Raw genomic sequence first — 27,660 nt, 5'->3', positions numbered from 1 at the left:
CATGTCTCAGTGTTCTTTGTGTTCTTATAGCGAAAATAGTACACTCAACTGTCTAAAATATTATACTCATCAAAATTACACACAAAAGGCTGCTTATGTGATGCACCAGTACCACAAGCACGTTTCGTACATTCTCAATAAACCGACATTTTTAAAATGTTTTTAATTTATAGTTGGAAAATTACATCTTTACATGGGCCCATTTAGATGTTACAGGCAAAACAGGCATCTATGAGTAACCACAGGCACACTATGGGCAGACTTTCACTATACTAGATAAAGCCACATGTAAAAGCTGTGGCCTCTGTTAAATATTGTATTTTTAAACTTCATGAGCTTGAGGCAGCCTGCTTTACATAGTAACCAACCTGCATTTGGTCATTTTATGACAGATGAGTCAAAAGACAAAAAATGTAAGGTAAATTCGGGGTTTTTAAATATCTAACTTATGTACAGGTCATGGCTCATTTAAAACAGGGTTCCCATAATTCCTTCATGTCCAAATCCATCAGCCTGCTCCCTGAAGTGGTACATTTGCTCTCCATGCCACATAGAACAATCACACTGGTACTGACCCAACTTAGACCAGTGCTGTGCTTGTCAGTCACTGTGGAGGAAGCATGTTTAACTTCCAGGCAAAAAGGATGTTGAATTAGGACACGCGGATCAAACACGTCAAGACAAAAAAGAATAGCCAAGGCTTTCACACCATTATAAAAATCTACCACTTTCCATGCTGCATCCTGTGTATCAGTAAGTATTAATACAACCTGTTCAGTTGCACAGCCATGAATTAATTTCGGATATGGTTCTGGTTTTGCACAAAGCTATGCTACTGTTTCGGTATATTTCAGTAGCAGTAACAATTACTGGTGAGGAAGGACAAGAATGAACTAGTAGCTAGTACACACAATGGAAAAACAAACTTCTTTATCCACACGGATACAAAGATGAGTTCAAGGAAGGACATTTATTCAATAAAATTCAAGACTTTCCAGGCTATTGGGAACCCCGTAACATAACCAAACAAGGACTGGATGCAGGGTGGTTAAATTTTTCCAGGTTAGGATTTTATCTCAATGATCCCTTGTGCATAATGGCCATTCAAAAAAAGAAGAAAAAGAAAAAGGAGTGGGTGGGCATTGGAGGAAAATGCGTTTTCCATGTAGAGGAGGTATGTCATCTATTAATCGTCCGTAAGGTCCTGAACAAAAAGGACCTCGGAGCGGCTGAGCCCCGCCTCTTTCAGTGTCGGAGGGTTGGGTTGCTCTTCAGTCGGAAGGCAGGGCAAGACTCGGCGAGGGAAGTTTGTAATTATCTGAAACTTCTCTGGGGATTCTTTCAAAGAGAAAAGGAAGTCGTATATTACCTGTGAAAGAAGAAAAAGTGTCAAGTGAATTGGCAAGCGTTAGTGCTCTGCAGACATGAAGAAATGCTTTATAATAATGCAAGATCTGAATGCGTTTTAAAGCAATTTATTCTTTATAGTATCTGAAAAATAAACAAGTGTTAATATGTGGACCATGTCTATTAGATGAACCAACTTCTAATTAGGGGCAGCTGGAGGAGCCTACAGACACTGCACATGGTTTGACACTAGTGGATTAAAGTAGGGCTGAACAATTTTGAAAAAATATAACTGCGGTTATTTTGACTGATATTGCAAATTTCCATTTGATTTGCGATACTAGGGGGAATGATCATTTTTATATAATTTTCATCAAATAAAAACCCATCAAAAATTAATTATGGTGTTTTTTTTGCAGGGATCTGTACCAAACAAAGAACCAAGTTTCTAGAATGTGAGGACATCACTGCAGCATGACAATTTAATTTTAAATGGTATTTTGACACGCATTATCCCCTTTAACAAATATTGCGCCTCCTGCGATTTGAACATTGCAGTAGGCCACATTTGTAGGGATGCGACGTCGCAAAGCATGGTTCAAAACGTCACGTGAAAACTGATGCTTTCTACCCCAGCCGTGTCAGAGAGACTCATTCAGAATGCAACTGCTAATGCCACTGAAGAGGTTAAACAAAATTGACAGATGCTTTTGTTCAAAGAACAGATCCTTGATTAATTGGCAGGAGTGACGTGCTGTATACCCGCTCCGGTAGGCCTATACGATGAAACTGACTCGCCCCAGCCCTAAAAAAATATTAGTAGTTCTGCTGTTTTAGGACTGGGGCGATTCGTCGACGTAATCGACTACCTAAATACGTCGACTCACATTACGTGCGTCCAAGGGTGGCTGCATCCGGTGTTAGCTGGGATTCCCCTGGACAAGCTTCAATTATAAACACCACGCTTTCAGCCGTTTCAAGTTTGGGAGAAATTCAGACAGACAGACGTGAGCTCTGTGAATTGGAAAGGGCTTCACTGCAGCACAACTGCTGTCCACGAATACCTGAAGCAGCACTGAACACGTGAAGCGAAAGTATCCTGGAGCACCGACGGCAGCACCGCAAATCGTGTTTACTTTCTGTCTCCACACAAGCACAGCACATTATCAGCACGAGGACACATAGTCCATTAAGTAGTATTTATTCAACACCTTCATGTTAAAAGTAATTTCTGCCCCGCTGCTGTCATGGTATCGTAACGTTGCACTGTGTCATCTAACATTTGGCCGTTTCATATTTTCTGTTTATTTAACGGCCAAGTATGAGCAAGAACAGACGATGAAATGGTACAGACGATCTGTGACTATCTGTACAGTCTGTTTCAGTTGTTTTTTCCCCACACTGATGCAGAAATACATTTGATCATCATACTGCATTACTCAATACCGAAATAAATCCATGTCAGAAACATTACAAGTTTTAAGTACACATTGTCAAACAACTGAAATACACTAGATAAGATAAATCCCCCAGGGTCAAGCAAATGAGTACACAGGGTCTTAATAAGGAGGGATACTCACAGTCAGAGACTGCCCAAAGAGGAATCGTCTCTCTACTCGTGTATCATTGGGCAGCTTAAACACTATTTTGACACTTTCTGGATCGTCTGCAGGTGGCTCTGGGGGAAGACATTCTGACTTCCTCTCCTTCTCCTCTTCGAGTGTCTGGAGTCACACAACAAAAATTGACAACATAATTCAGAAAAGAAAGAATTCTACATCTGAATTATCTGTTAAGGTCTGCACGTGTATCTGGAATGCAAAATTAGACTCACTCGTCGTCTCCGCTCCTCAGCAAGAGCACTTTGTCGGACCTTTTCCTCCGCTTGCCTGAGCTGCTCCTCCTCCTCTCTTTTCTTTCGGTCTTTCTCCTGGTCAGCAAGGAGGGAGGCCAGGTAGGCCTCATCCTGCTGCTGCCTGAGCACTTGGGTCTGATTCCTCTCCTCCCTGAAACAAACATTGGTCCGTACTTAAAACTATGAAACTTTTCTGGTATACGAGCAGAGTGTGGCATTAAACAGGGAAAGATTTACTGTCCTTTCTGCTTAAGCCAAGGAATGTTTACACGCACGTTTTTTTGGAAGGGCTGTTTTTATATCTGTAATCCATGTGATCATTGTATCATAAAAATGATCACATGGAGGATTTGATTCATAACTGAGATACTAGTCTGCACAAAAGATAAAACAACATAAAGTATACGTTTGTTTAAAATGTCACATCTTACATGTTTTATTATTTTTGGGACAGTAACCATGAGACGGACTCAAATCTAATCTCAACAATCCCCCCATGCAACTCCCAGGCTTCGCCAAGATAAATGGAGATTAGATGTGTCACGCCAAGCAATCTTGTGTTTTCATTGATTTCTAGTACCGTTCAAGGCGCTCTGACATCAGATGCGTTTGGTTGGCATCCATGATGAAGGTGAGCTGATTGATGAGGTCCTCCGGCTGAATGAGACCCTCGAGCCTGCCCACCACTGTCATCTTGCGGTCCTTCAGCATTATCATGGCCAGGAATGGGTAGGTGTTCTCCCGCAATGCTTGGGACACTGAAACATACACCCACACTTATAAAGTCAAAACTCACTATTTCAAACAGTGCGGCTGCTATACAATTGCTTTATTTAATTGGATAGTCAGCCACGTACACACACAAAAAGAAAAGTGACATATCCTACTTAGACCCTGTGGTAACTAGCATGCAAATAGTTTCTCTTATGTGCAAACGTTTGAGTTCTCTGAGGCTTCACCACAACACAATAGAGATGAAAGAAATTGCAGCAAGTCAAAATGCAAGTCTTTCCGGTAGGGCGGATCCCAAATAGTCGAAGATTCGAGGCTTTGATGGGCGGAGCCTGACTCGACTGTCAATCTCACAGTCGAAGCTTCGCAGTGAAACAAGGATCATGATATTTTGGCGATATGGGGGTGCTCAATGTCTGAATTTAGCAACAACTACCAGTTTTCTCCCAATAAGTTAATATACTGCCTATTAAAATATAAATGTCAACATATAATGCTGTAAATAAAAATGTGAAAAGAAAAACGCTTTAAATAAATGTTTTTAAAGTGCGTGAATAAATCCAAAATTGTAACCCTAATCCTTAAGGAAGGGGGCCAGTGCTCATTAGTGCATTTGTGAGGTCAGACACAGATGTTGGACAAGAGGGCCTGGCTCGCAATCTCTGTTCTACTTCAACCCAAAGGTGTTCTATAGTGTTAGTCAGGGCTCTGTGCAGGCAAGTCAAGTTCTTCCACACCAAACTGGGAAAACCATTTCTTTATGGAGCTGGCTTTGTGCGAGGGGGCATTGTCATATTGAAACAGTAAAAGGTCAAACACCAACTTTTAGAAGAACTGTATGAATCTAAAACTGTATGCTGTAGCATTAAGCTTTACCGTAATAAAGAGCACACCATGAAAAACAGCCCCTCCCAAAAGTATTGGGACATAGGTGTCCCAGGACTTCTGTCCATATAGTTTATCTTTCAAATTCTTTGTATTAGGGTGGTGATAGAACTCAAAACCTGGGAATATAAACACAATAAAGGACAATCAGCTCTTCAACTTTGTTATTTTGCCTTCCATTAGGTTAAAGTAAAAAGGGGTCACTTGATCCACTTTCAAATCCTGCTGTTTGAGTTTGTCTCGTATCGCTTTCATAAAGGATTATAGCCATATGAAGCGTGCCTACATGTGTGACTGATTCTTGACAGATATTTTCCATTATCCGAGCAACCCATTTTACATCAACAGCTGACTGACAACAAGTGGTGGGTTCCATTAAATCTGCATACCTCTGTAGCCCTCGGGCTTGCTGGTTGAGCATGCCCAAAAGAGCGTTTGCGTGTTGAGGAAGGTTACGACCTCTTCTGTACATAACGTGGAGCTAGGAAGAGACAGATCAGTTGCACAAAATAAACCATTTGACAAGGAACACCCATTTCATGTGCACATGGATATAAAAACAAACGCTATATATAAATATGTGCCTTCATCACATGTGCCAAAGACCAACCAGACTGCGCTTTGAGTAAAAACAAACTGTATGGCATTGGGCAACAACAGGGTATATGTAACAAATTCTGATGGATGAGACCCAGGTGATTTCAGTAAAAAAGGTGAGAAATACTATACCGGCAAAACTCGTCAGTGTCTTGGTGATCCTCCCCATGAAGGTACACTAATAAGTAGCGGAGCTCCCGTTTTGCATCATTCAGTGCCTACATGTTTCAGGGTGAATACATATTGCACATATAACATATTCTTTGTCCACAACATGAAATTGACTCAGAGCATAAAAAATGTACCCCGGAACTCACCTGGCTGTATGTTCCCTGGTAAAATACAGGGTGTGAACGACCATACTTCTCCTCAAAACTATGAATGAAGGACACAACATCTCCAACAGGGTCTGTCACGCGCCCACGGGGATCTGGCCTGATGAACCGCAGGGCAAACCTTGAAGCAAAAGACATTTTGGTGATCAATGACCTTCCTGCAGCTACACATTTACGTTTCAGCAGCCACATGTTTAAATCAATGTGCTTGAATTACCTGAATATATCCAGAAGTGTGTAATATGTAAATCTGAAAGGTAGCATTATCAAGTAGTAACTCCATCCTAGTAATCCCTGAAAAGAACCAAAGCATATGATTACCATTCAAACAGTACAAAATAGGTATGAAAGAAAACTCGATGAGCCATAAAAATGTAATTAAAAATTAAGGAATCACTTAGGAAAATAAAAAAAACCCCACTTAGATTGACCATTCCGTCGAGGATTGACTTAATATATCTATCTATACATATAGTAACCTTATTTATTACGTCAGAAGTGAGACTATTAACAGAAATATATAATGACTATTCCCGCTAGAGTGTATCCACATGTCAAGCATGAGTAATAGTTTAACAGAATATTGTAAAAGACATCCAGGACCTTATTTGTGTGGTAAAATTTCTATCAGCTATGCAGATGTTTCACCCCAAAGCACAAACAATAAAACAAGCTGCAGACCTACCCTGGGTTGTGGCCTTGAGACGATGTAACTATATACTCTATGGTCTGCTGTGTTGACCTGCAATGGTCTGGGTGGTGGAGGGTTAAACACGCTGGGCACTCCTTCCTGCTCATTAAGTCTGTCTTGTACTGCAGCCTGAAACACATACATTTAAGCATAATCATACTTCAATCAATAAACCAAAAGAAAGGAAGGACAGATGAATGACAAACGGTAGCAGGGCTCACAGAATATGTATGGGAAGAAAAATGTAGACAGATCCATGGGAATTGTAAATGTTACTTTACCTCTATGTTCCAATTATGCTGCTCTAATGTTCGACGGCACTGGTCCATTGATTCCAAGCCAGTAAGGTCCTGTTGGATATGAAACGAAAGTCACACTGAAGGCTTCGAGTTGCCCATTAAGCCACAGTCGTAACATCAACGTTGTGTAGTCAGGGCTTCCTTCTGTTACTTTAGCTTACAAGCTACTGGTACGATGTGTCAAGTTATTCATAAAATAGTTGGCAAGAATCACACAAACTAAGTTGGCTCAGGTGTCAGACAGGCAGAATTAAATGATTAAAGTAGCCGACTAACTAGCATTTTGTTAAAGAGCTCTAAATCAACGTCAACGTGCACAGAGAAATAACGTTACCCCAAGCAGGATGACGTTAAAGGTAAGCTAGCTCTCCAGAAGACCCTGTGATTTTAACGGCTAGTGTAACGTTACCAACTGCAGACTAAGAAAGGAATAAGAGATTATAAGTTAAAAAGGGAAAGGAAAACAGAATCATTTTTGTTGAAATTAAGATCAATCATTTCATTTAGTGTAGCTAAAATAGTTTGTCGCTGAGAAACTTCAGTGACAGCTCGATGCTGACTGCTAAGGTTAACTCAACTAAACTTACTGTTTAGTGGGGAGCGTCAGTGGAAACGTTAGCCAAGTTAACGTAAAGTGAAAACAGACACTAAAACGCAGCAGAGTGATATTGATGAACAAAGCTGGATTTGGTGTATGTATGTGACTTGCATATACCAAACGGTAAGCTATTAAACCCCACCATGGCCCTTAAAGTCTGCTAACTTGTTAGCTAGCTTAGCTAATGTTAGCTAGCTTTGCTAACGTTGGCTCTGCCTCAAGTTGACGGCTAACGTTGGGGAGCTGGGGGCTAACGTTATCGAAGTTGACTGTGCAAAAAGCGTTTAAACACGCGCAGTTCCGTCTATTTACAGCGATTCATTATCAACGATCACGTATTATACTGTGAAGTGTAAATGGACACGTGTTAATGTCAAATTTAAGGAGTCTACCTGAAATTGGAGGAGTTTTTCGGTCTGCGCCTGAGATAATTCTGGCTCATCTGGCGCCGCCATTTTCTTACCTCGCCAATCATCTAGCAAGGCGTAACAACGTCAACTGTCTTTTCCTGATGCTGGCCCTGCTGCTACGACCTCTGCGGGCTACTGCCGCCTAGCTCTCTGGATGACAGCAGGAGAGTCACCACACCGGTCTGACTTCTAAAATAACTATGGAACACAACACTAAAGATCTACCTAATTTACTGTATTACTTGCATGGATCGGCCTTCATCTGTAACGGTTAAGAATTGATTGATGCAGAATAGTCTGTATCTTATCTGGGGATATTTGTATGAACCACACACCTTCTATTTGTTTAGTCTGACATGTCCAATCACAAATAATATTCCCCTACTGGCTAGCAATACTATAATTAAAATACTTAACTACTTGATATTTAACTTACTAAGTAACAGTGCTGAAAAGAAGATGATTAATCAGTCAATCTAGACAAAAACATGACTTTAAAATAAAAAATAGATATTGCTTCTTTTCTTTTTTTTTAAGTGATAGTGAACCGTTCATCAGACAAAACAAGAAACTGATTAATTGCAACTGGGCTTTAACGAAATGCATTTCCACTATTTTTTGGCACTCATACATCAAACATTTAACTTTTTTTAACTGAATGATTAATTGATAATGAAAAGTGACAACTCTATTCAGTAATCTAATTTTATTTCAATCAATCAAGTTTGTCTCATGTAATCATTTAAAGTACGATCACAGTGAAATGTAAACTTCAAAACTTAATCTGTAATAGTTACTTTATTTGGTAAATCTCAGTTTTGTTTCATGTCATACTTACCAACTATAACTGAAGATTTGTGCATTTTTTGAGGCTTCGAAACGTGTGTCGAGTAATGCAGGATGATTTTTGTGAAGCGCGTATCGAGGCTTGTGTTGATGACGTATGCGGTGACGTTCGAAGCCTCGCGAGTCGGCCGTATGACCGATTCAGGAGATGGTTTGCGGGTTTGGCGTGCGATTTGAAAGGAGCAGCAAAATGCAATTGACCACCATCCTCAACATTTTGTGGACTTTTGAACTTGAACTTGAACACAATTCGATTTTATCTTAAGCTCATTTTAAATGACTAAAAAAGTTTATCAACTTATGTCAGAATTGCTTTGATCAAATAACTTCAAATATTGTGATGAAACAGAGGAAAAGAAACTGTTGACATTTCTTTTACATTTTGTGGCTTTGGTAAGAATTAAACTCTTACCCCATATAATAATTTTCTAAAGCAGTTAAAATCATCTCCAAAAAAGAAACCGCCTGAAGCCCAGCACTGTGGAAGTGTTCTTTTTAAATAAAGATGAAAAAAATGTTGTCTCTATTATCTAAAGTCACAAACCAAGTTATCATAACCCTCTCCCTTGTTTCCACTTTCCTTTTGACCCTGTCATTGTATCATAAAGACAGACACCCTATTAAAAAGCTAATCAGTCATGTATTGGCATCACAAACATCATTCATTAATTTTTTCAATTCAAAGCTTCACACACCAAAGCCATGTTGCCCTTATAATCACTCTGCCCGTTTTACATTTATTGTCCACTTGATGGCACAGTAGAGCAAATGAAGCACCGTGAAGCTTCGGCCCATGAGTGAACCAATTGGATAGAAAGCTTCAATGCTTCATGAAGTTTGATCTCACCATCACTACTGACAGCTAACTGTAATATAACCCCAGAATATCAGAAACAGTAACTTAAAACCTAATTACCTGATATTCACACAACAGAGTTTTGGGTTAGCCAACAGAAATATGAGTTACATTTCTGAAATGAAAAAAAAAAAAAAACAAGATCACGTAATGCATGTAACGCCTCTCTTTCTGAAAGCAGTTTTGGAGTAAGGCCAACTTTTTTTCATCCAGCACATCTAGCTCTGTCAAACACAAATAAACCTTACACATTTTGTACCATTTGAGTGAAAATTAATTTATTTGGCTATTTGTGGTTCAATTTCCACAAATTTTACCAAGATGAAAAAAGAAAATCCATTATGTGAATGTAAAGTTTTTAAGAATGTCCCCTCAGGTTGAATTGTCAGTAAGGTAGTGTATGCATAACACAGACAAAGCTGACTCAATTTTTTCCAGAAAACATTCGTTGAAACACAGAGCAACCACTGCATTGAAGCACGGATCAGGAAATAATCAGAGCCACAATATAGCACACTGTAGAATCTGTGTCCTGATTTCAAGAGTTGAGCTGTCCCACGTCACTTTTTCCCCTCTACCATAATTATGTGGTACCCAAACTTTGTCTTGACAGGAGGGTCCGTGTAGACAGGTTTATCCATGGAACTGACAGGTAGGGCAAATGCTGCATCCTGGAAAGGTCCAACCATTGATCCTCGCGTCATCCACCCCAGATCACCCTGTCAGGAAAACAACAGTCAAGAATAAAACACATAGCATGCACCTAAGCCAGGACACAAGTGACTGAACATGAGCAAACAAAGGCAAAAGGGTTAACTGTACTGAAAACCGAAACTGTGATATTTTTAACTGTGAGCAATGCAGGACCTTGAAATACTTATTTGTTTGGCTTTGGGTGCCGGGCACAAATAAGGACGTAAGATAAAAGCTTTGTTGCGCACTAATGATTTCAACAACTAAAATATTTCCATGGTGTCCCTGAGTAACAGCCCAGTAGCTCCACTGAAATTTCCCAGTAGCTGAGAGTACACCGGTGAAGGTGTTCTGGTGGGGTGCAGGCATGAATAAGTAGGAGATGATGTACAGAGTTGTTGAAAAGACAGACAATTTCTGAGTAATGGGAGTAAATCATTATTATTCATCAGTCCAGAATTCACCACCAATGAAGACTCATGAGGTTCAAGTACATGATTTTCCATATTATTCACCACAGGTGATTGATACATGTGGCTACAGAGGTACAAACTTTGTTGTGTTCTCTGGATTCTTCCCAATTACATTTACTTTGCAACAAAGACCGTATCTAAGCTACATAACAATGCTCTGGTAATACTGATCCAGAAATAAATATGGTCAACTGTAACAGTTTTCCATTTCTACATTTCATGAATAGGAGAACAATACAGAGGACAAGGATTATGTGAGCAATAAAAGACCTAATACAAACTCAAAAAAAAAAGGAACCAAAACCCCAACCAATATGGGATTTTTAAGACCAATATCGATTTATACATTTGAATCCAATATTCTGATATATCGTCCAATATACTTTTTTTGTCTTCTTTTCAGAAACACATAACATAAACAAAGATTATCTCAAGATTATCTAACATGACATAATGCAGTTTATGTGCATTAAAATGATTTTCGTTTGAGACAGCTGGCATTGCTGTGTTGCCTGGCCAACTATGTTCCATACGACGTTTGCAATGGGTAATTGCTAAAGGCTACCGTGTTTAGGCTAACGTAATGTAAACATAGCTCTTAGTAGTAGGCTACAATCCATACCATTAAGTATGTGTCATCTGTCGTAACGTCTTAATGGTCTGTCACCATGTAAGTAAATTTAAACTACTGCTTGCACTCTAAGTAGAGGTGGGTGTGTATGTGTGCGGATCCTCTTCTGTTTTATTTTTTGTTTACAGTTATTATGCTATATCTGATAATTTATTTAAGGAGTGCATGTTTGTTTTCTAAGGTGGTACTGAATTTGAGCGCCTTTTCCATTACCAGCTCAACTCGCCTCTACTCGACTCTGTTTGTCCGTGCTCCGTTTTATATTGCAGATAGGACCCAGAGATAGTACCCCTCAATGTAGCTGGTCACCATAGCAACACCACACACAACTGCCGTGACATAATTTTCAATGTGACCCACACACAGCTGTCTCTTGATTTAAGTTAAACAGTTTCAACATTCCTCAGAATGTAAAGACAGATAAGCGGTATGAAAACCTTACAGCCTTGTTTTCCTCTGCCGTTGTTGCTGCAGCGGTCTGTGTGACGGTTGGACCAGAGTGCTGTGAGCGGGCGGCTGGCCGGCCTCGCAAGCTATTCCTGCGGGTTGGCACAGGCTTCCCCCGCCACCACTCACGGAGCTCCTCAACTCCGAAAACTTTCAAGCACATTTTTGTTCCACCATCACTTCTTGAAAAACTGCCAATATTGAAAATCTACAGTTGATTTCTCACCTCAAAACTTCTCAGAAGTGAATTTAGTGATGAAATAACATAAAAATTGTAAAATATTGAAATTTCTGTTGCTGGCCTGTCAGGCACACGCAATGATGACGCAGTGAAGTGACGATTCTCTCTGTCCAATCAGTAGTCTGCTGTGTTTTCACGTCACATTTTAGTATCACCTCAGCTCGCTTGGAACCTCGACAGAGGTTATACGACAAAAAAGTACCAGGAAGCAGGTACAACTGCTAAACCAAAAAAAGACGAGTCAAGTCGAGTTGGTACCGTGCAGTGGAAAAGGGGCTTTGGTATCGAGAATCACTGGAATTTCACTGGCCTTGGTGGCCTACTAAATTACTGGTATTGTGACATCTCTAATTGTCACTTATCGGCTGGTATAAACACAGATACCGATTTATCTGCAATTAGCACCACAGGGATTTATCGGTTGGGCTCTTACTCCTTGTCTTGCTTTGTCTTCACTGTATTGTGAGGCTACTTCACTGAAACGGACTCCAGCCTTCAGTTTCTCCATTGCCTCCATGCATTTTCCATGTTTTTCACAGAGGATATGCCGAACCTGGGTGGAAAACACAGACCATAAATCCACAGTTAGACTTCCAGGAATAAACAATGGCTGGGATGCAACCTATATCTATTTAGAATTACTGTAGACACATATAAAGCATCCCATTAGCAGATCATGAACACAGGATATGATGAATACCACAAAGGCTCCCCAAATCCTTAATGCTAATCCAAAGATGATGTTTATGCAGCCATAATGTTCATTTCTGCAGACATAGACTGGAGATAAAAGAGGATGCTTGAAATATTTCCTGATAACAAACTGTGAATTAAACAAAATTAATATTTAACTTGTTCCCACAATTGTCGTTGAAATGTGATGCCTATCAACAACAGCTGATAAACACATCTAGTGACAAAGATACCGTTATCATTACATTAAGTCATTTCAAAGGTAACAAGGGTTACAGCTATTTATACACGTTTCATTGATTCATATCTAATAATAACTCTGCTGGTTCCAACTCAATCTCACATTCAGCTATCATTTCCTTTCAGCCTCGTCGTCCAAGAGTAGCTTTGTGGTAAGAGGGCACGGCGAGGGCAGTCGTTGCTTTGTAAAATTCCCCTGTTCTGTCACACTTGACTTTTGCAGTGCAGCTTTGGGTTAAATTCGCCTTACCTTCACAGCAGTGCCTCCCTTGGGTGCTTTTTCTTTTTTGTCAGCGTCTGCACTTCCCGAGGCTGCTCCTACAAAGCAACATGATTCAGCACCACGACTACACCACTGAAAAACCGCAACATACAATAACACTGTGGCAAACAATAGACATGTTAAATCTAGAGAACTAGCTACATCATCACATGGAGGTCTTACAGTTGTATGCGTACTAGCTAATTTAGCAACTGTGTCTGACTTCAAGTTCATAACACACAGGCATAATTAACAGTATATAACTAATTGACCACTAACCTTTACCACCCTTGCCACCTTTTCCCTTTGGTGGCATTTTAGATTAACGTTTAATGAAATTCAAGAAATAATGAAGAATAAAAAACCGTAATAGCATTCGTTCATGCTATGTTGTCAGGAACCTGCTTCTTCGTCTTTAGCTAGTTATTGGCAGATTGCAGCCAGTTGACGTCCATACCGCCGCCCAGTGTAACATATCAGAGCATGCAGTCTCAAGCGAGATAAAATACATAAAATAGAGAACAGTATAGCCTATGTACCTTCATTTAAATATTTTTTTCAAAAGAAGGAAAACGTACTTACTTTTCTCATATAAAACTCACTTTTCTTTTTATTCCTGTTAGATTACACTTTGTAATCCAGGGTCTATCTAGGTCTATAAGACTGTACACATTCTGGGCATTTACTTTAGTTGTCATTCAAGTGTATTTATTAATGGAGCGAAATGCACGTTAAGTTAAACAAAATGCTGTTTTGCATCTGTAGTGCCTGAACAGATGTTAAAAAGTCAAATTAAAACTGTTATTGAAATAAGACATAACCATGCAGAACGATAATATGAAATTTGCCTAATGCCACAGAAATGCATCAAATAATATCATTATGCTATATTTGTCAGGTAGCCTATTTGATGCCAATATTGTTTTCAAATAAACACCCGAGGCAAGCACTTTCTGTGGATTTTATTCAATCATCTGCAGATGGACAATACATATAACGTTACGTGGTGTAAATATGCTCGAATGACGGAGGAGAGCTGAGTGAGACTGTTATTTATCCAGCTTCAGGGTCAAAAACCTACATAGAATGGGAAGTAATAGAAAGGTAATGCTAGGGGGAAAGGCTAGCCTACAGGCTACAGGACAACATTATACTTCATCATTAAAGCACGCAAGAAGGGCACACGACAAATAGAGCGTAAAAACGTCTTGGAAAACAGGTGAAGCTGCTGATAAAACAAACTATTTAAGGATCCTCCTGTCCAGTATCACGGCGTGAGATGGTTACTATGACACCGAGACTGAACACAAACGCCCCTGTGACGCAATTTGACAGGTGTCTTGTGTTGAAGTGCTCCTTACCTCGACACCGTGTGTTTTTAAAAAATAAGACCTCTTTTTTGTGTCTGCTCCAGCCAAAACATGGACGAGTACGAGAAGGTTTTGTGTTTGGGCAGGGGAGGAACGGCAGACGTGTTCCTGATGAGGCACGTAGCGCGCAAGAGCCTGCACGCAGTGAAGAGGATCAAAGTAGAGGACACGAGGAAAGCAAAAACACAGAGGGCAATTCTGCAAGAGGCTGAAATCATTAGGAGACTGGAGCACCCTCATATAGTCAAATGCAGCAATGCCTTTGTGAACGCTGAAGACGGATTCATTTACATTGTGATGAGCTACTGTGATGGTGGAACCTTAGATGACAAAGTTAAAGAGAGGAAACCAAAGGAGTTTTTCCCAGAGGATGCGGTGATGGGGTGGTTTGTACAGGTCGCCATGGCTGTAAATTACATACACGTGGCTAAAATACTTCACAGGGACATCAAAACCTCAAATGTACTTTTGACAAAGCAAGGCCTGGTGAAGTTAGGGGACTTTGGGATATCCAGAGTGATGACTTGCACAGCTGATATGGCCTCCACATGTGTTGGGACACCCAGCTACCTCAGTCCAGAGCTTTGCCAGGACGTCCCGTACAGCTCCAAGTGTGATATCTGGGCCCTTGGCTGTCTGCTGTATGAGATCTGTGCTCTCAGGCCTCCGTTTGCAGCCACAAACCTCCTGAGTCTGTTCTACAAGATCACCAAAGGAGAGTATGATCCTGTGGATAATGTCTACTCTGACAACATCTCCTCTTTGATCCAGAGGATGCTCCACCTCAACCCAGAAAGCAGGCCAAGCGCTGCCTGTATACTCAGCAGTACCTTTGTGCAAGATCACCTGGAATCTATCAAACACACAGAGGCTGTCTGTGTTCCTGCGACTGCATCAGACAATGACGCCACACTACGGCCAGTTCTCCGTCAGTCCCAGTCACTGGAAGAGAAAAAACACGATACGGAGGCCTGTTCCAGTGATGTGGAGGAGGAGGACCATGATGAACTGCGTGTTGGAGGACAAAACCCCCGCGACTGCCTCTACCCTGAGGACTTTGACGAAGATGAGAGTTTGTCCTCTCTTGAGGAGCACAGTGGACACTCGGGGTCACCAATGATGAGTGATTCTGCTGAGCCTATTGGTAATGTAGAGGTGGAAATGTAAAGCTTAACAGTGATGGAAGAAGCATTCAGATCCTTTACTTTAAATAAATGTATTCAAACCACAGTGTAAAAATAAGTCCATTGTTCAAAATCCTACTTAAGTAAAAATATTATCAGCAAAATGTAGTACCTAAAGTAAAAGTACGTATTCTGCAGCCTAATCTGAGTGTTATATCGCTTATTAAATAAATTATTATTTCTAATGCATCAATACAACAAACTCCTGCTTCACACATTTGTAGTCATATTTAGGACTTTTCCCTAATCTTTGTCATTTTAATTGGATAATTTGACCTCTTTGAGTATCAAACAATTATTTAAATGAAACCACCTGAAAGGTTTAGAGGGGAAATGGCTCTTTGGTGGAACTTCTAACAACTCATATACAAAAAAGGTGCTTTTTGTAAGAGGCAACAAGCCAAATAAGTTGGGAAGTATTGGTTTAATCTTTAACAATGTGTTGTATTTCAAACGTGTATCCAAAGCTAACTGGTTCCTGGATTGAACTGTCTTCTCAGGGAACTGTCTGTGTTCTTAGCTTCAATCCTTGCATAAACTTTGTCTTTTGTACCTCGGTGGCAAATCACTTAGCACATTCTTTCTCTCTTACTTTCCAGAGGCGCCTGACGTCTCAGAACAAGTTGAGTATCCAGATGACTTTGAAGAAGCCGAGGTGGAAGACGAACATGAGGACGAAGCAGCCTTAGTTCACTCTGCTGCCCAGGATGATGCCCCGGAGGAGGAGTTTCAGCTCTGTGATGCTGGAGGATTGACCGTCACCCTGAAAGCACTGAAGGAAAAAGGCTAACGACGCCCTCACACCCTTAAAAAAAACGGGCCCTCACAGCCGGAACAGTGAAATATCTGTCATGTGCCTTGTTAAGTGTTTTTATGCAACTGCTGTAAAAAAAAAAAAGGACATCAGGCCTTCTATGTTTAAGACAGGCCTTGGTCAAAAACATCTGCTGCTGCAATTTGAGCTAGGCTGTTGCCTTCCTGTACATTTACTACACACCAAGAGACATCACATTGCTGTTTTAGTGTCAGAAGATGTTCAAACACTTGGTGGGGCTAGAGAGAATCAATGCAGTCCTGCTCAGTGTGTGCTGTTAGTTCAGTGACGTGAATATTTCTGAACAAGGTTCCCGATTAGCGTCTGCCTGCCTTAGCCTGAGTGATGGTAAAGATGACTATAGCATATATGACTGGATTATTTTATAATACACATAAAATTTCAAATCATGACTTGAAAAAACACCAGCAGGAGGTCCAAATGGTTAATTTGGATTCCCAACTATCTACACAAATTTCATAATCATGTATATGTCCTAATGTGTGTGTTATTATGCAGCATTTGAAATGAAAAAGGTTTTTGATTATGGCTTATCTTTGCCTCAGAATGAGATAAAAGCGCAATTATTGCATGCAACTAGGCCTTCAAAGGATGTATGTGGGATATGCAGTTCGCCACAAAGATGTTATGGCAACTAAAATTAAGATAAAAACCAAGAGTAAGAAACAAATATTTTACCACTTCATTCAGGCCATTGAGCATTTTATAGATTGACCATGCTGTTGCAACACAAAGTAAGTATTTCACACAATAGATTTTTACTTTTTTGTAATTGCTGCAACTACAAACCTACTACTGCAAAACATTAGTTTTGATCCCCTCAAATTCCATCTATCAGCAGTAATTTTCATTATTTCACTCTCTGTCACTCTGTATGTTGCACCATTCATGTCTGAGTGATATTTTATGATTACTAGAGATGTAATGGCGACTGGAACAAATAGTTCGGCAGGGAAAACTCAATTCAGCAAATATGTGAATGTTTCAAACATTTACTGCTTTGACTTTTTGCTAAAACACACACAATCACACCTGAAAGCTGGCCAGTACAATCTGATCTGTCGGCTACTGACCAGTTGCAGGTTGCTCATAGGCACCCCAAACAGCAACTGTTCAGTCATGAGCCTGTTTGTAAAGGATTGGCTGAGAGGGGGAAGGAGAACACGTAGGCCGAAGTAATCTTCACCCGGTGTATGTTTTATTTGTTGTTTACATCAGACAAACAAGCAGGTCAGGCTGGTTTTGGTGAGGTTTTGGTGTGAAAACCTATATCCAAAAAAACAAAACAAACTAAAATAAACTAAAAACTTTAGTTTTATCATCCATCAGTCAGAAAAGAGAAATCCATGGCTAGGCCCAATGGCTATTGGGCAGCTAGCAGCAACCTTCCATACCAAAGTTAGTCATAATCACATTTCATTGTAAAAACAACAAAACAACCATGGGATGCTCTCACTTCCAGCGCTTGGCGTTATTAAGTATTAAGCTAAGTATTGTCTATAAATAAAACGAACCTGTTAACAGCACAGTTTGATCGCTACACTGCGATTTAGTTGGAGACTGTCACGTTTACTGATCCTGATAAACTGCATGACTGTGCTCCAATCAGTAGTAACTGTCACCAGCTTCATCTAGCTATTTACCACACTGACAGTGAATATATAATATGTATCTTCTGTGTCTCAAATCTCAGTGTGAAAGCTTTGGTTGTCTGTTTAATTTTTACTGTTAAATTGAGTCTGGTATGTACTGACTGAAGCTACTTGTTGATTCACACTTACGAAATACCTTGAAAGTGTTTCATCATAGTAGTAGAGCTTCAGTTTCAGTTTTATTAGTCTTATGTATGTGAACACAGTCAACGATAAATGAAATGGTTGGATGACAAACAGGTCAGCTCAGCAGTAACCAGCCATATAAGATAAAATAAGATATATAAAAAAAGGTTTTAATAAAAATGAAATGAGATGAATAACATATCACACTATATATAAATAATGTATGTGAAAATTTGTGTTTGGGTGTAAAAGTAAAAGTGACCAGTGTATACAGAGGTATTGCACATTGGATATATTTCAGTCCTGGTACAATAGCAGGAGTCGTGGTGAAGATATGTGATGTGGAATATTTAAGTTAATGAGTTGAGAAGCATGATGGTACGTGATGCTGTGTCGTCTGCCAGACGGTAACATGGACAAGAGTCTGGTCCGTGGTGATTCCGAGTGCCTTGGGCAGGCACCGCTGGTGAAAGTTATCCTGAATGGCCAGGAGTCTGTTACCAGTGATGTGCAGTGCCGCTTCACTGGGAACAGATTTAAGTTACAGAGATGTAACTCTGTATGTCTTTCCCAGCTACCCTCCGTTCTACTAGTACCAGAAACACAAAATTGTTTTATCTGAAAAGCTGAAACCTTTTCCTGTTGTTCTTGTTCAAAAGCTAATAGTAATCGATCACTGTATAGCCTATGTCACCATTCCGCCCTGTCTTGCTGTAACATTTGTCTGTTTCTGTCTGTTCCCCCTGATTGGTTTCACCTGCCTGCTTGTTTGTGTGTTCTGCTTGATTACCCCATGGGTTTCACCTGTTCTGCCCCCCCATCATTTCTACTCTGTCCATGTTGGTCTTAAGTGGTGTATTGGTGGTGTTTGTCACAGCGATGTGTGCTTTAGTCTGCCTGCCTGTTCAGTTTTTTTTGCAATATTCCTGGAATATTTAAATTCCTATTTTTAATTATCTGTCTATTGGGATGATTTTCTGATAATGTACTTTGGCTTGACTGTCTGGATACCTCTTTTGTGGATTACCTTGGTTATGTTTGGACTGCCTCAAATAAAGTGGGCTTAAAATGTGTAAGTCATTCTTAATGTTTTGTTAAATAAACCCTGAATAATCATCAACAATGGTTCACACTGATATGGTATGTTCTGATACAGAAAATAATATCTCAGCAGAGAATATGCTATACAGATTCGGCCACTATTAGCTCCTAAAATGACATCCTGCTGTATCACTTATATATTTAAAATTTAAACTCTCATATGCTCCTTTCATAAACAGTTCGTCCTTTTACAATGTTATCCTTAAAATGACCTTGTAGTAAGATTATCGTGAAAAAAAATGCAAGGCTTTAAAGCTCATTTGTTTCCCAAAAGTACTGTCTGAGGTTATCAGATTATCGCCTCGTCATAGTCAGCAAGTATAAACATCAGGCAGGTAAGGTGTGAAGCAGACTTTACAGGAATCATGTTTTGCCATTAACGCATTTTTTTTGTTTGTGTTTTTTTTAAATTCAGTAATGATGGAAACAAGTTCTGAATATGCAAAGCTCAAGGTTAAATGGTGTCTCAACGGAAATGTAAGATTTACATTTTATCAACACACGATCTCTCATGAGCTGACCAAAGTTTTCCCGCTTGTGTAGTCAGCAGTCTCAGGTTCACCCACTTATATTACATTTACTAGCAGTACAACATAGAGGCACCAGGCTGAGAGATCAAACACACAGACACATTAATTTTTCCATGAACCAATGCTACAGACACCACTGCAAACTTTCTTTTCCTTTGTGAATCTCCACCACACACAGGCGCAAACTAAGCAAAATGTTTCCCATATGAGAAACTATGTGCATCATCAGTGATCCGTTTATGGTGAATTCACTGGTCAGTGTTAACAAGCACAGTGCAAACATTTGTTTGTCCACAATGGATCACTGAAGGGCCCAAGAGGTCAAGGGGCCCCAAGGGTTCAGTCAAAAATCCTTTTGCAAAACATCTTCACTTTGAAGATGTCACAGCAAAGAAGTCATCATGACATCTTCTTAAATTGTGTCTGCCTGGGGGTGCGTAATGTAGGTCTGGGGACCTTTAAGGCATCAGACCCTAGGCGCCAATTTGCTCACAATTGATATAATGTTGATACTTTTGATTTATGAGCTCCAAACAGATCTGAGTGGACTGACAACCTCCTTATCAAACCTTGGTAACTCAACATCAATACCAAAGCAAACAGCGCTTACATGTACATATCTGAGTTAAGAGTAAGTTGTGGATGTTGGGAATTGTGACGGAAGACCAAAGGTCATAGGTTCTTTCTGCCATTTTTCTGTTACTGTGCAAAGATTCCCCTGTTGTGTGGTGAAGAAAAACTGATGTTCCCCTCAGTCCTTCTCACACTGACACCTGCTCACTCATCTGAATCTTGATCTGATGGTGTTAAAGACAACACTAACTTCCATGATGACAGCTGCAAAATGCTGCAACCGCATCCCCACTTTAGAGTCTGACTCATGAAGTTGCAGCCCCGCGAAGATCTAAAAACACACTACAGGTAACATTTATTTGAAATGCATTTAGGCGATTACTTATTATAATTTTAGAAATTGGATAAAAAAATTTTTATTAAGTCTCAAATGAACTTGTCAGAACTAATTTGGATTATTCACTCATAAAGAGCCAAACTGGTCAATTCACAGCACAGTTTGGAACTTCTATTTAATGAAACTGCACGTAGAGTACAACTAAGTGTAACTTCCAAAATTGCACAAGGACATTTTTATTTACTTTCTGCAGCTGGCAGCATTTGGATTTAAACTATTTTTAAACTACTTTTAAAGTTTCAGTCACCCTTATGTCATTTGGTCTACTTTCAGGAACTGAATAACTTTAAACAATGAGCAAATCCTCTGGGTAAATCATGGACTTTTTCTTGTGGGCCTGGACCCAAATATGGGAAAACATTGTGATTTAAGAAATGAATTGTAGGAAGTTGTGTAAATCTGTCAAAGAATTTTTTTTTAAAAGAGCCTGCAGCCATGCTAGCGGCTCTATGAGGCAGCACTTAAAGCAGTGCTTTGAGCTAAATGTTTTGTTTGGCAAAGTCCAGCTGAGGCTGATAGGGATGTCATTAGTTTTGTAAGAAAGCCAAAGGATTGGCCAAATAATTAAAAACAACTTGATAAGAAGTCAGGCAATCAACAAATTTTTTTACATTTTATTAATTTAGCTGACACTTTTATCCAAAGCAACTTATAATTGCTACATATGTCAGAGGTCACACACCTCTGGGGCAACTAGGGGTTATATGTCTTGCTCAGGGACACATTGGTGGATGTGTTAGAGTAGGGAGTTGAACCCGGGTCTCTCACATCAAAGGTATGTGTCTTATCCACTGCGGCATCACCTGAGGGGGACCAAATTTCATGACGATACATCTGACAGCTCACCATCTACATAGCCGTGTTGCTAGCATGGGAATAAAAAGGACTAAAGTGCAACAGGCGGCACGGTGGTGTGGTGGTTAGCACTGTTGCCTCACAGCAAGCAGGTCGTGGGTTCAAACCCCAGTTGCCCTGGCCTTTCTGTGTGGAGTTTGCATGTTCACCCCGTGTCTGGTTCTCTCCAGCTTGCTCCCAAAGACATGCAGTCTAGGTTAATTGTCAAAACTTAACTTGGCAACTCTAAATTGCCTTAGATGTGAGCATGAGTGGTTGGTCGCCCCCCGCAACCCTGTATGCAGGATAAGCGGTGGATGGATGGAAAATACAACAGGCATGTGCATATCTGTGTATATGTAATCAAGTTAAGTTTTGACTATGCCGAGCTCAAGGTTAAATTGTTTCTCAAAAGAAATGAAAGATTTAATTTCATGGCAATACATCCGCCAGCTAGCCATCCGTACAGCCATGTCGCTAGCACGGCAATAAAAAGGACCAAAATATAACACATATAAAAACGCATATGTATAATTTGTATATATAAACATAAAAAGGCACACACTCTATAGAAAATTATATTGTACTCTCATTGTCCCATGGTTGTCATTTTTTTTATAAACTGGTTTTCAAAACGTTGATTCTGCTAATTATATCCCAGATATTGTGAATTTCAAGCTACACTCAATACTCAAACCAGAGCAGCAGGATAGCCAGAGGCAGGATACAGTATAGAAAAGGTTTGATTGCTACCTAATCCCTTCCAACCACACTTTTCCGACATCAAATTTGGGAGGATGCAACAATTTCTGCGCCTTTCTGAAAAACAACAATCCGACAAGCCCGCCCACTTCACACAGCGATTGGCCAAGTGTGCGAAGGTGAGAAAGTTAGCAGGGTTTGAAGTTATCTCTCTAGCCCTCCTTTTATTCATCACACAATTACTTCTGGGTTTTTTTGTCTGTACAAACCGGTGCAAACCGATGACCTTAAGGATAGACAGTGCGAAAGTCTGCGTCACTATCTATATTTGAATGATTGTTACATCTCGCCTCTCTCTATGATGATGACACGCTTTTCACCTTGCTTTTGAGTGTGGCTATAAACACTTTTGCCTTCAGACATTATTGGAATTCACAAATAAGTTCACTTCGAGCGGTGATTAATTTCACTAGGCATAACAAAAATCAAGTGCTCCAGTACTACTTGTGTTGTGACAATACATATACTGTATATAAAAATAATAATCACGATTATTTTTATCTATACTGAGATCACAATTATTTATCACGATTATTCATTGATTTTAGGGACAACATGTTTTTATTGCACTTTCAAAAAAAAAATGTTTTCACATCCATGATGTGCTGCATTTCTGCTAATGTACAAATCTTTGCATCAAAAAAAGACTGGTCCTTAAAGTGCATAATCTTCTTTTCTCTATGCCGTTCTGTGTCTGACTTCCTGCCCAGTTTGATAGGCTCTGTGCAGCGCAACAGAAACATGCGGACTCGTGGACTTTGCTGTCAACTCTGGACTGTCGCAGCAGCAGGGTTCATTTAAATGTGGGAAGCTAAAATCGTAATCGCGATCAATATTCGATTTATTGTGCAGCCCTACATATATTATACATATTGCGGTTCCATTATCTCATTACCACCACTACGATTATCATGATGTTGATCTGATTATGCACAAGATATGCAAATATATATAATACTTCCATTATCATGTTTATGAACACCAGACATGTTTACATGAAGTGTGCATGCTGCACATTTAAAATAATCAACTAAGCTTATTAAATATATTCACATTAATAACACTTAGCAGACACTGAACATGTTTCGTAGGAGTTCCCAGTAAAACTGTACCTTTAAGTGATCTCTGACCGCAGATCGGGGATCTCCCCGCACATCTACCCGCACATCTCTCTCCCCCACCCACTTTATAACAAATATGTTAAGATAAAGAAGTAAATATCACTGGAATACAGGAATGAGTCATCAGTGCAACTAATCAACTGGACATGATGAAACTAAAACAAAAATAATTTATAACTTAAATTTTTGCTGACCACAGAAACTGTGGTGTAATGGCATTTTCTGTGGGGGTGGAGAAACGGGATTGCCCATCTCAGTTTCTTTCACTCTTCAAGAACGTAGTCTATTTCCTTCTACTCGTGGTGTATTTTGCTCTCGACCAATTTTCCTCTAGTCAAAGATGCACCAGCTCACCCAAACTTACCAACAGTTGCAGTAGTGCACACTTGTTACTGTGTAGATGTTATCTGTCAGATGTGGCCCCTTCATAATATTAGACCTCACACTATTGACCTAATTGGATGACCTCCAGCACTGACTAGTGACTGAGAGAGGAAGTTTGGAATATGGCAACATTTCAAGATCATAATGAGGTCAGTGACCAGTTGATGTCAGCAGAAAGAGAGCATTAAAATTAAAATGACAGCAAACAGATCTGTAGGCGAAACGTTTAACTGGAGACTCCAGTTCACAAAAAAAAGAGTGCTACCTCTCACTGAATATTTATAGATAAACTCTCACCTCTTGACCACGTGCAACAAACTGGAGGGGTGCTGTGAAGCTGATAATGTTCCGTTTTTCTGTTTGAAATGTTGTGCATTGTCCAGTCCAGGACAAAATGATAGAAATGTCCCTAAGTATAATACAATAAAGGTAACTGTGTTAAATTGTGTTTAATATATTCACAGGAAATGTACTGTACCATACAATAACTATATAAACAGCATAACCTGACATCAAAACATTAATAATAGAATATTGAAGGGCCTCTTCTATTTCCTATTGTATACACAGTTCCTAAATATTGTGCTTTCGTTATGTTTAGACAAGCAAAGATTACTTAAGGTAGTCCTTATATGTAGAGTCCGGTTATCTAATCAAGATAATCTTCTAAAAGAACACAGTGAAACAAGATTGTTGGCATTGATTTGTAACAGAGGTATTAAAATTACTTTTCTTCTTCTAGTGGAAGATAGTTAGTGGCGGTTTGTTAATCTTTTGCATTAAGATCAGAGAATTTTCTAAAAAGATGTTTTAATTGGCATAATTTGTGCTTACTATTACATTGCAGAAAAAGATAATTCGTCAGTTAAGCTGACGTGATCATCGCCTTTCCAGGTGTAGGTGTGGGTGACATCACTGACTTCCTTTTCTTCACTGACTTAAAAGAATGGGCACATCACATCAGTGATCACACTCAAGACAACTTAGAGAAGCTGTTGAGGAAGCGAGAGAGAGTCAACGTTGCAGTATGATGAAGTGTGTGTTTGTCCTTGTTGTCCTGTGGCATCTCTGCTACAGTACTAAGTCATTGAACATGACATTGAACAAGGAGATGATCGACAGACTGGAGATACTCCACAAACTCTACAAAGATAATAAAGTCAATATCAGCTCTGTAAGTATAATGCATTGATATTATCACACTTTATTCAATTGCAGCATACAACGGCTTTGCCATTACGTATCTGTTGTCAAATACTTCACTCTTAGTGACTGTTAAAATATCCACTGATTAATACATTAATAAAATAAATGCTCTCTCCCCATAGCCACATTGGTATGTGCCAAAAATGCAGCAACATTCAGTAAGTATTATTCTTTTCACTTTTCACCATCTGCACTCTGCATGGTCTTGAACAAGCCTCGTCTGTGGGGAGGCTCACAGTCTCAGACTTTGAAAATCCCCTGGTCAAGAACAAGCTTTGTTGCTCGTAAGCTAAGTTTATGATTACATGCATTTTATTTGCAATAGCCTGACTAGGCAATGTCATTTTTCCATGGCAGTCTTCCTGTGTGGGTGTCATTATCACGAAGCTGGAGCACCTTCTTGACAATGTGACTGTACATAAAGACAACGAGAATATTCTCCCAGAACTTAAGGCCAACATGCAGGAATTTAAGGCCAACCTGACGGCTCCAAAGGAGGTTAGCAAACTAAAACATGACTGCGTGATTTCTTGACAGAAACTGAGTTCTTACTTTTTACTTGCTACATAAGTAGTGGCTTTCATGAAGAGACATAATAATGAACCCTCTCTGTTCCTCTTTCAGAATGGCAACTGCACAATGTTGAGGGTGACTCACCAAAAATCAACTTTTAAGCAGTACGCTAACTTCCTCAAGAGGCTGAACATGTCACTGGATTGATGAAGATTCTAGCCTGTTTTCTGTTTTATGCAGCGCTACATCAAGTTAATTTCAGTTAATGTTTCCACAAAAACAAAGTTACAGATGTGACCAGTGAAAGTACTAAATATTTATTTTTACACAGTTTACCAATTTAGAATGTTTCATTTATCTATTTATGTGTATGTGTGTGTGTTATTTATGTTTATTTATTTTACAATCTATTTATTATTTATTTATATGCAGACATTGATGTATTCATACCTCTGGAAGGCACAAATCAATATTCACCATGTGAATGCATATTATTTTAGTTCAGAAATATTGTGCTGCTGTTGCCAAATAAATCAACTACTTTCCTAATTTGTTCTCACTGAGTTTTTGTAAATCCTGCTATGTTTAAGAGACAGTGTTACACTATTTATATGCCAAAAGATAAAAACATAATAGAAGAGAAAATGAAACAGGCAGAGTAAGAGAGAGCTTAAGTGAATCAGTGTTTCTTATCTACACATGTAGAGAGCAGTAAGAGATGGCACGTTTGCACACCAGCACACAAAAACACACATGGACTCATACGAACCTGCACAGATGTGCACAAATGATAATTATCCAGGGCTGGCTATTCACACATGCACTCACACACATACAGCACAATGAGAGGGCTGAGGTTTTGTGTTCCTAAAACAGCCTGTATTGCTCTCAGCTGTCTTACTCATAGCATTTCTGTGTTTTGCAAGTGGCTAGGTATCTCTCGTCACACATGAGACTAAAAACTGTTTTGTCATGACTTGAACAAGAAATCTCAGAGAAAGTAAGGCCGTATCAGCCCTAGTCACCATGAGCGCATGTGGTGATTGACCGATTATAAGAAAAGTGTCTGAAGTTGTGGTTTGCCTTATCTGTTCCTGCACTTCTTCTTAGTCTGACAATGAGCGTGTTAGGGTAACCATACAGTATATGCAGCTTCTGTGCAGCACGAGAGCCTTTGAACTGCAATGGCGTTAGAGGAGCAGCAGCTGCACCTTTGAACACAGAAAAGTAGTAGAGCAGAGGGCAGGTGGAGAGAGACGCTCTGAAGTAGTGCCCACAATGCACCTTGGCTTCTCTGTCTACCCTAGTCTCAATTCCAACCGACCTTCGAACTCCCACTCCGGCCGGCTGCTGTGTCTTTGATTTCTTCCAAGCAAGGCAGCATTCAGCAGTTTAATCACAGAACATCCCTTTCTTATGTAACACATAAACCATAATTAAACAGAGGGAGAAAATGACACTGATATTTTACAAATTCACAAGTTTTTGGGCCAATTTTGGAGGGAAGTGTTAAGAAGAGCAATGACACTGATTAGCTGACATGTTAAACATGTGATTAAGTGATAGTTAACCACAAAATCTTGAATAGCCTATTTAACATCACTTCTTATAAAATATCCCCTATTATTATATTACAAATGTAGTGTTTACTGTCAGGGTACTGTTGTATACCTTGGATTAAGGACAGATTGAGAGATGGTAAAGGAAATAGCAAAAAGAAATTTATTTTGTGCAACATACAGTATGTATTTTCTTTTTTTCTCATTATATTCACTTATTTACAGTCTAATGCATAATGCGTCTTCTAGTGTGAGGGTTTGTGATGGAAAAGGGTAAAGGCTGTTTCTTTTCCTCCTGTCAGAAGTACTTACATCACTGTAAGGTGACAGCTGGCATGTCAGGATTGTTTCTGCATCCCACTATGCTCTTCGTGCAAGAGCC

General features: G+C 39.6%; 3 protein-coding genes across 6 annotated transcripts; 1 reads left to right on the top strand and 2 right to left on the bottom strand.

Annotated features, from left to right (window-relative positions):
- Window positions 1–146: 146 nt before the first annotated feature.
- faf2 (Fas associated factor family member 2) lies at window positions 147–8,648 on the bottom strand. 4 transcript variants are annotated; one of them, XM_046029668.1, is made up of 11 exons: window positions 8,588–8,648; window positions 6,724–6,792; window positions 6,437–6,571; window positions 5,969–6,045; window positions 5,734–5,872; window positions 5,549–5,634; window positions 5,209–5,300; window positions 3,783–3,960; window positions 3,182–3,353; window positions 2,928–3,071; window positions 147–1,369 (listed from the first exon to the last, which is right to left on the bottom strand). In XM_046029668.1, exons 2-11 carry the CDS (start codon window positions 6,769–6,771, stop codon window positions 1,187–1,189), a joined length of 1,254 nt encoding a protein of 417 aa, XP_045885624.1. In that variant the 5' UTR covers window positions 6,772–6,792; window positions 8,588–8,648; the 3' UTR covers window positions 147–1,186. The 4 variants fall into 4 exon arrangements, with proteins under 4 accessions (XP_045885624.1, XP_045885621.1, XP_045885622.1 ...); XM_046029665.1 differs by lacking the exon at window positions 8,588–8,648 and adding an exon at window positions 7,732–7,998; XM_046029666.1 differs by lacking the exon at window positions 8,588–8,648 and adding an exon at window positions 7,803–7,998.
- Window positions 8,649–9,707: 1,059 nt separating this feature from the next.
- On the bottom strand, window positions 9,708–13,572 carry pin4 (protein (peptidylprolyl cis/trans isomerase) NIMA-interacting, 4 (parvulin)). The gene is made up of 4 exons (XM_046029674.1): window positions 13,411–13,572; window positions 13,120–13,187; window positions 12,370–12,489; window positions 9,708–10,170 (listed from the first exon to the last, which is right to left on the bottom strand). The coding sequence occupies exons 1-4, from the start codon at window positions 13,445–13,447 to the stop codon at window positions 10,012–10,014; spliced, it is 384 nt and encodes a 127-aa protein (XP_045885630.1). The 5' UTR covers window positions 13,448–13,572; the 3' UTR covers window positions 9,708–10,011.
- An 832-nt stretch (window positions 13,573–14,404) lies between these two features.
- Window positions 14,405–16,607, top strand: nek12 (NIMA-related kinase 12). The gene is made up of 2 exons (XM_046029672.1): window positions 14,405–15,645; window positions 16,285–16,607. Exons 1-2 carry the CDS (start codon window positions 14,553–14,555, stop codon window positions 16,473–16,475), a joined length of 1,284 nt encoding a protein of 427 aa, XP_045885628.1. The 5' UTR covers window positions 14,405–14,552; the 3' UTR covers window positions 16,476–16,607.
- The last annotated feature ends 11,053 nt before the right edge of the window (window positions 16,608–27,660 follow it).

The sequence above is a fragment of the Micropterus dolomieu genome, linkage group LG19 (assembly GCF_021292245.1).
Source record: "Micropterus dolomieu isolate WLL.071019.BEF.003 ecotype Adirondacks linkage group LG19, ASM2129224v1, whole genome shotgun sequence".
NCBI classification, from domain to species: Eukaryota; Metazoa; Chordata; class Actinopteri; order Centrarchiformes; family Centrarchidae; genus Micropterus; species Micropterus dolomieu.
The sequence above is the reverse complement of the archived record's forward strand: the minus strand, read 5'-3'. Positions and strand labels throughout refer to the sequence as shown.

Bases quoted from the DNA above. Each gene is read 5' to 3' on its own strand.
- faf2 (XM_046029665.1), bottom strand. From the start codon at position 7,794: ATGGCGGCGCCAGATGAGCCAGAATTATCTCAGGCGCAGACCGAAAAA. The intron at 6,572-6,723 runs GTAAAGTAACAT...TATGTGTTTCAG, and splicing joins AGCATAATTGGAACATAGAG to GCTGCAGTACAAGACAGACT. The intron at 3,072-3,181 runs GTGAGTCTAATT...GTGTGACTCCAG, and splicing joins CTGAGGAGCGGAGACGACGA to ACACTCGAAGAGGAGAAGGA.
- pin4 (XM_046029674.1), bottom strand. From the start codon at position 13,447: ATGCCACCAAAGGGAAAAGGTGGCAAGGGTGGTAAAG. The intron at 13,188-13,410 runs GTTAGTGGTCAA...GTTGCTTTGTAG, and splicing joins AGGTGGCAAGGGTGGTAAAG to GAGCAGCCTCGGGAAGTGCA. The intron at 10,171-12,369 runs GTAAGAGCCCAA...TTTTCCTGACAG, and splicing joins AAGACAAAGCAAGACAAGGA to GGTGATCTGGGGTGGATGAC.
- nek12 (XM_046029672.1), top strand. From the start codon at position 14,553: ATGGACGAGTACGAGAAGGTTTTGTGTTTGGGCAGGGGAGGAACGGCA. The intron at 15,646-16,284 runs GTAATGTAGAGG...CTTACTTTCCAG, and splicing joins TGATTCTGCTGAGCCTATTG to AGGCGCCTGACGTCTCAGAA.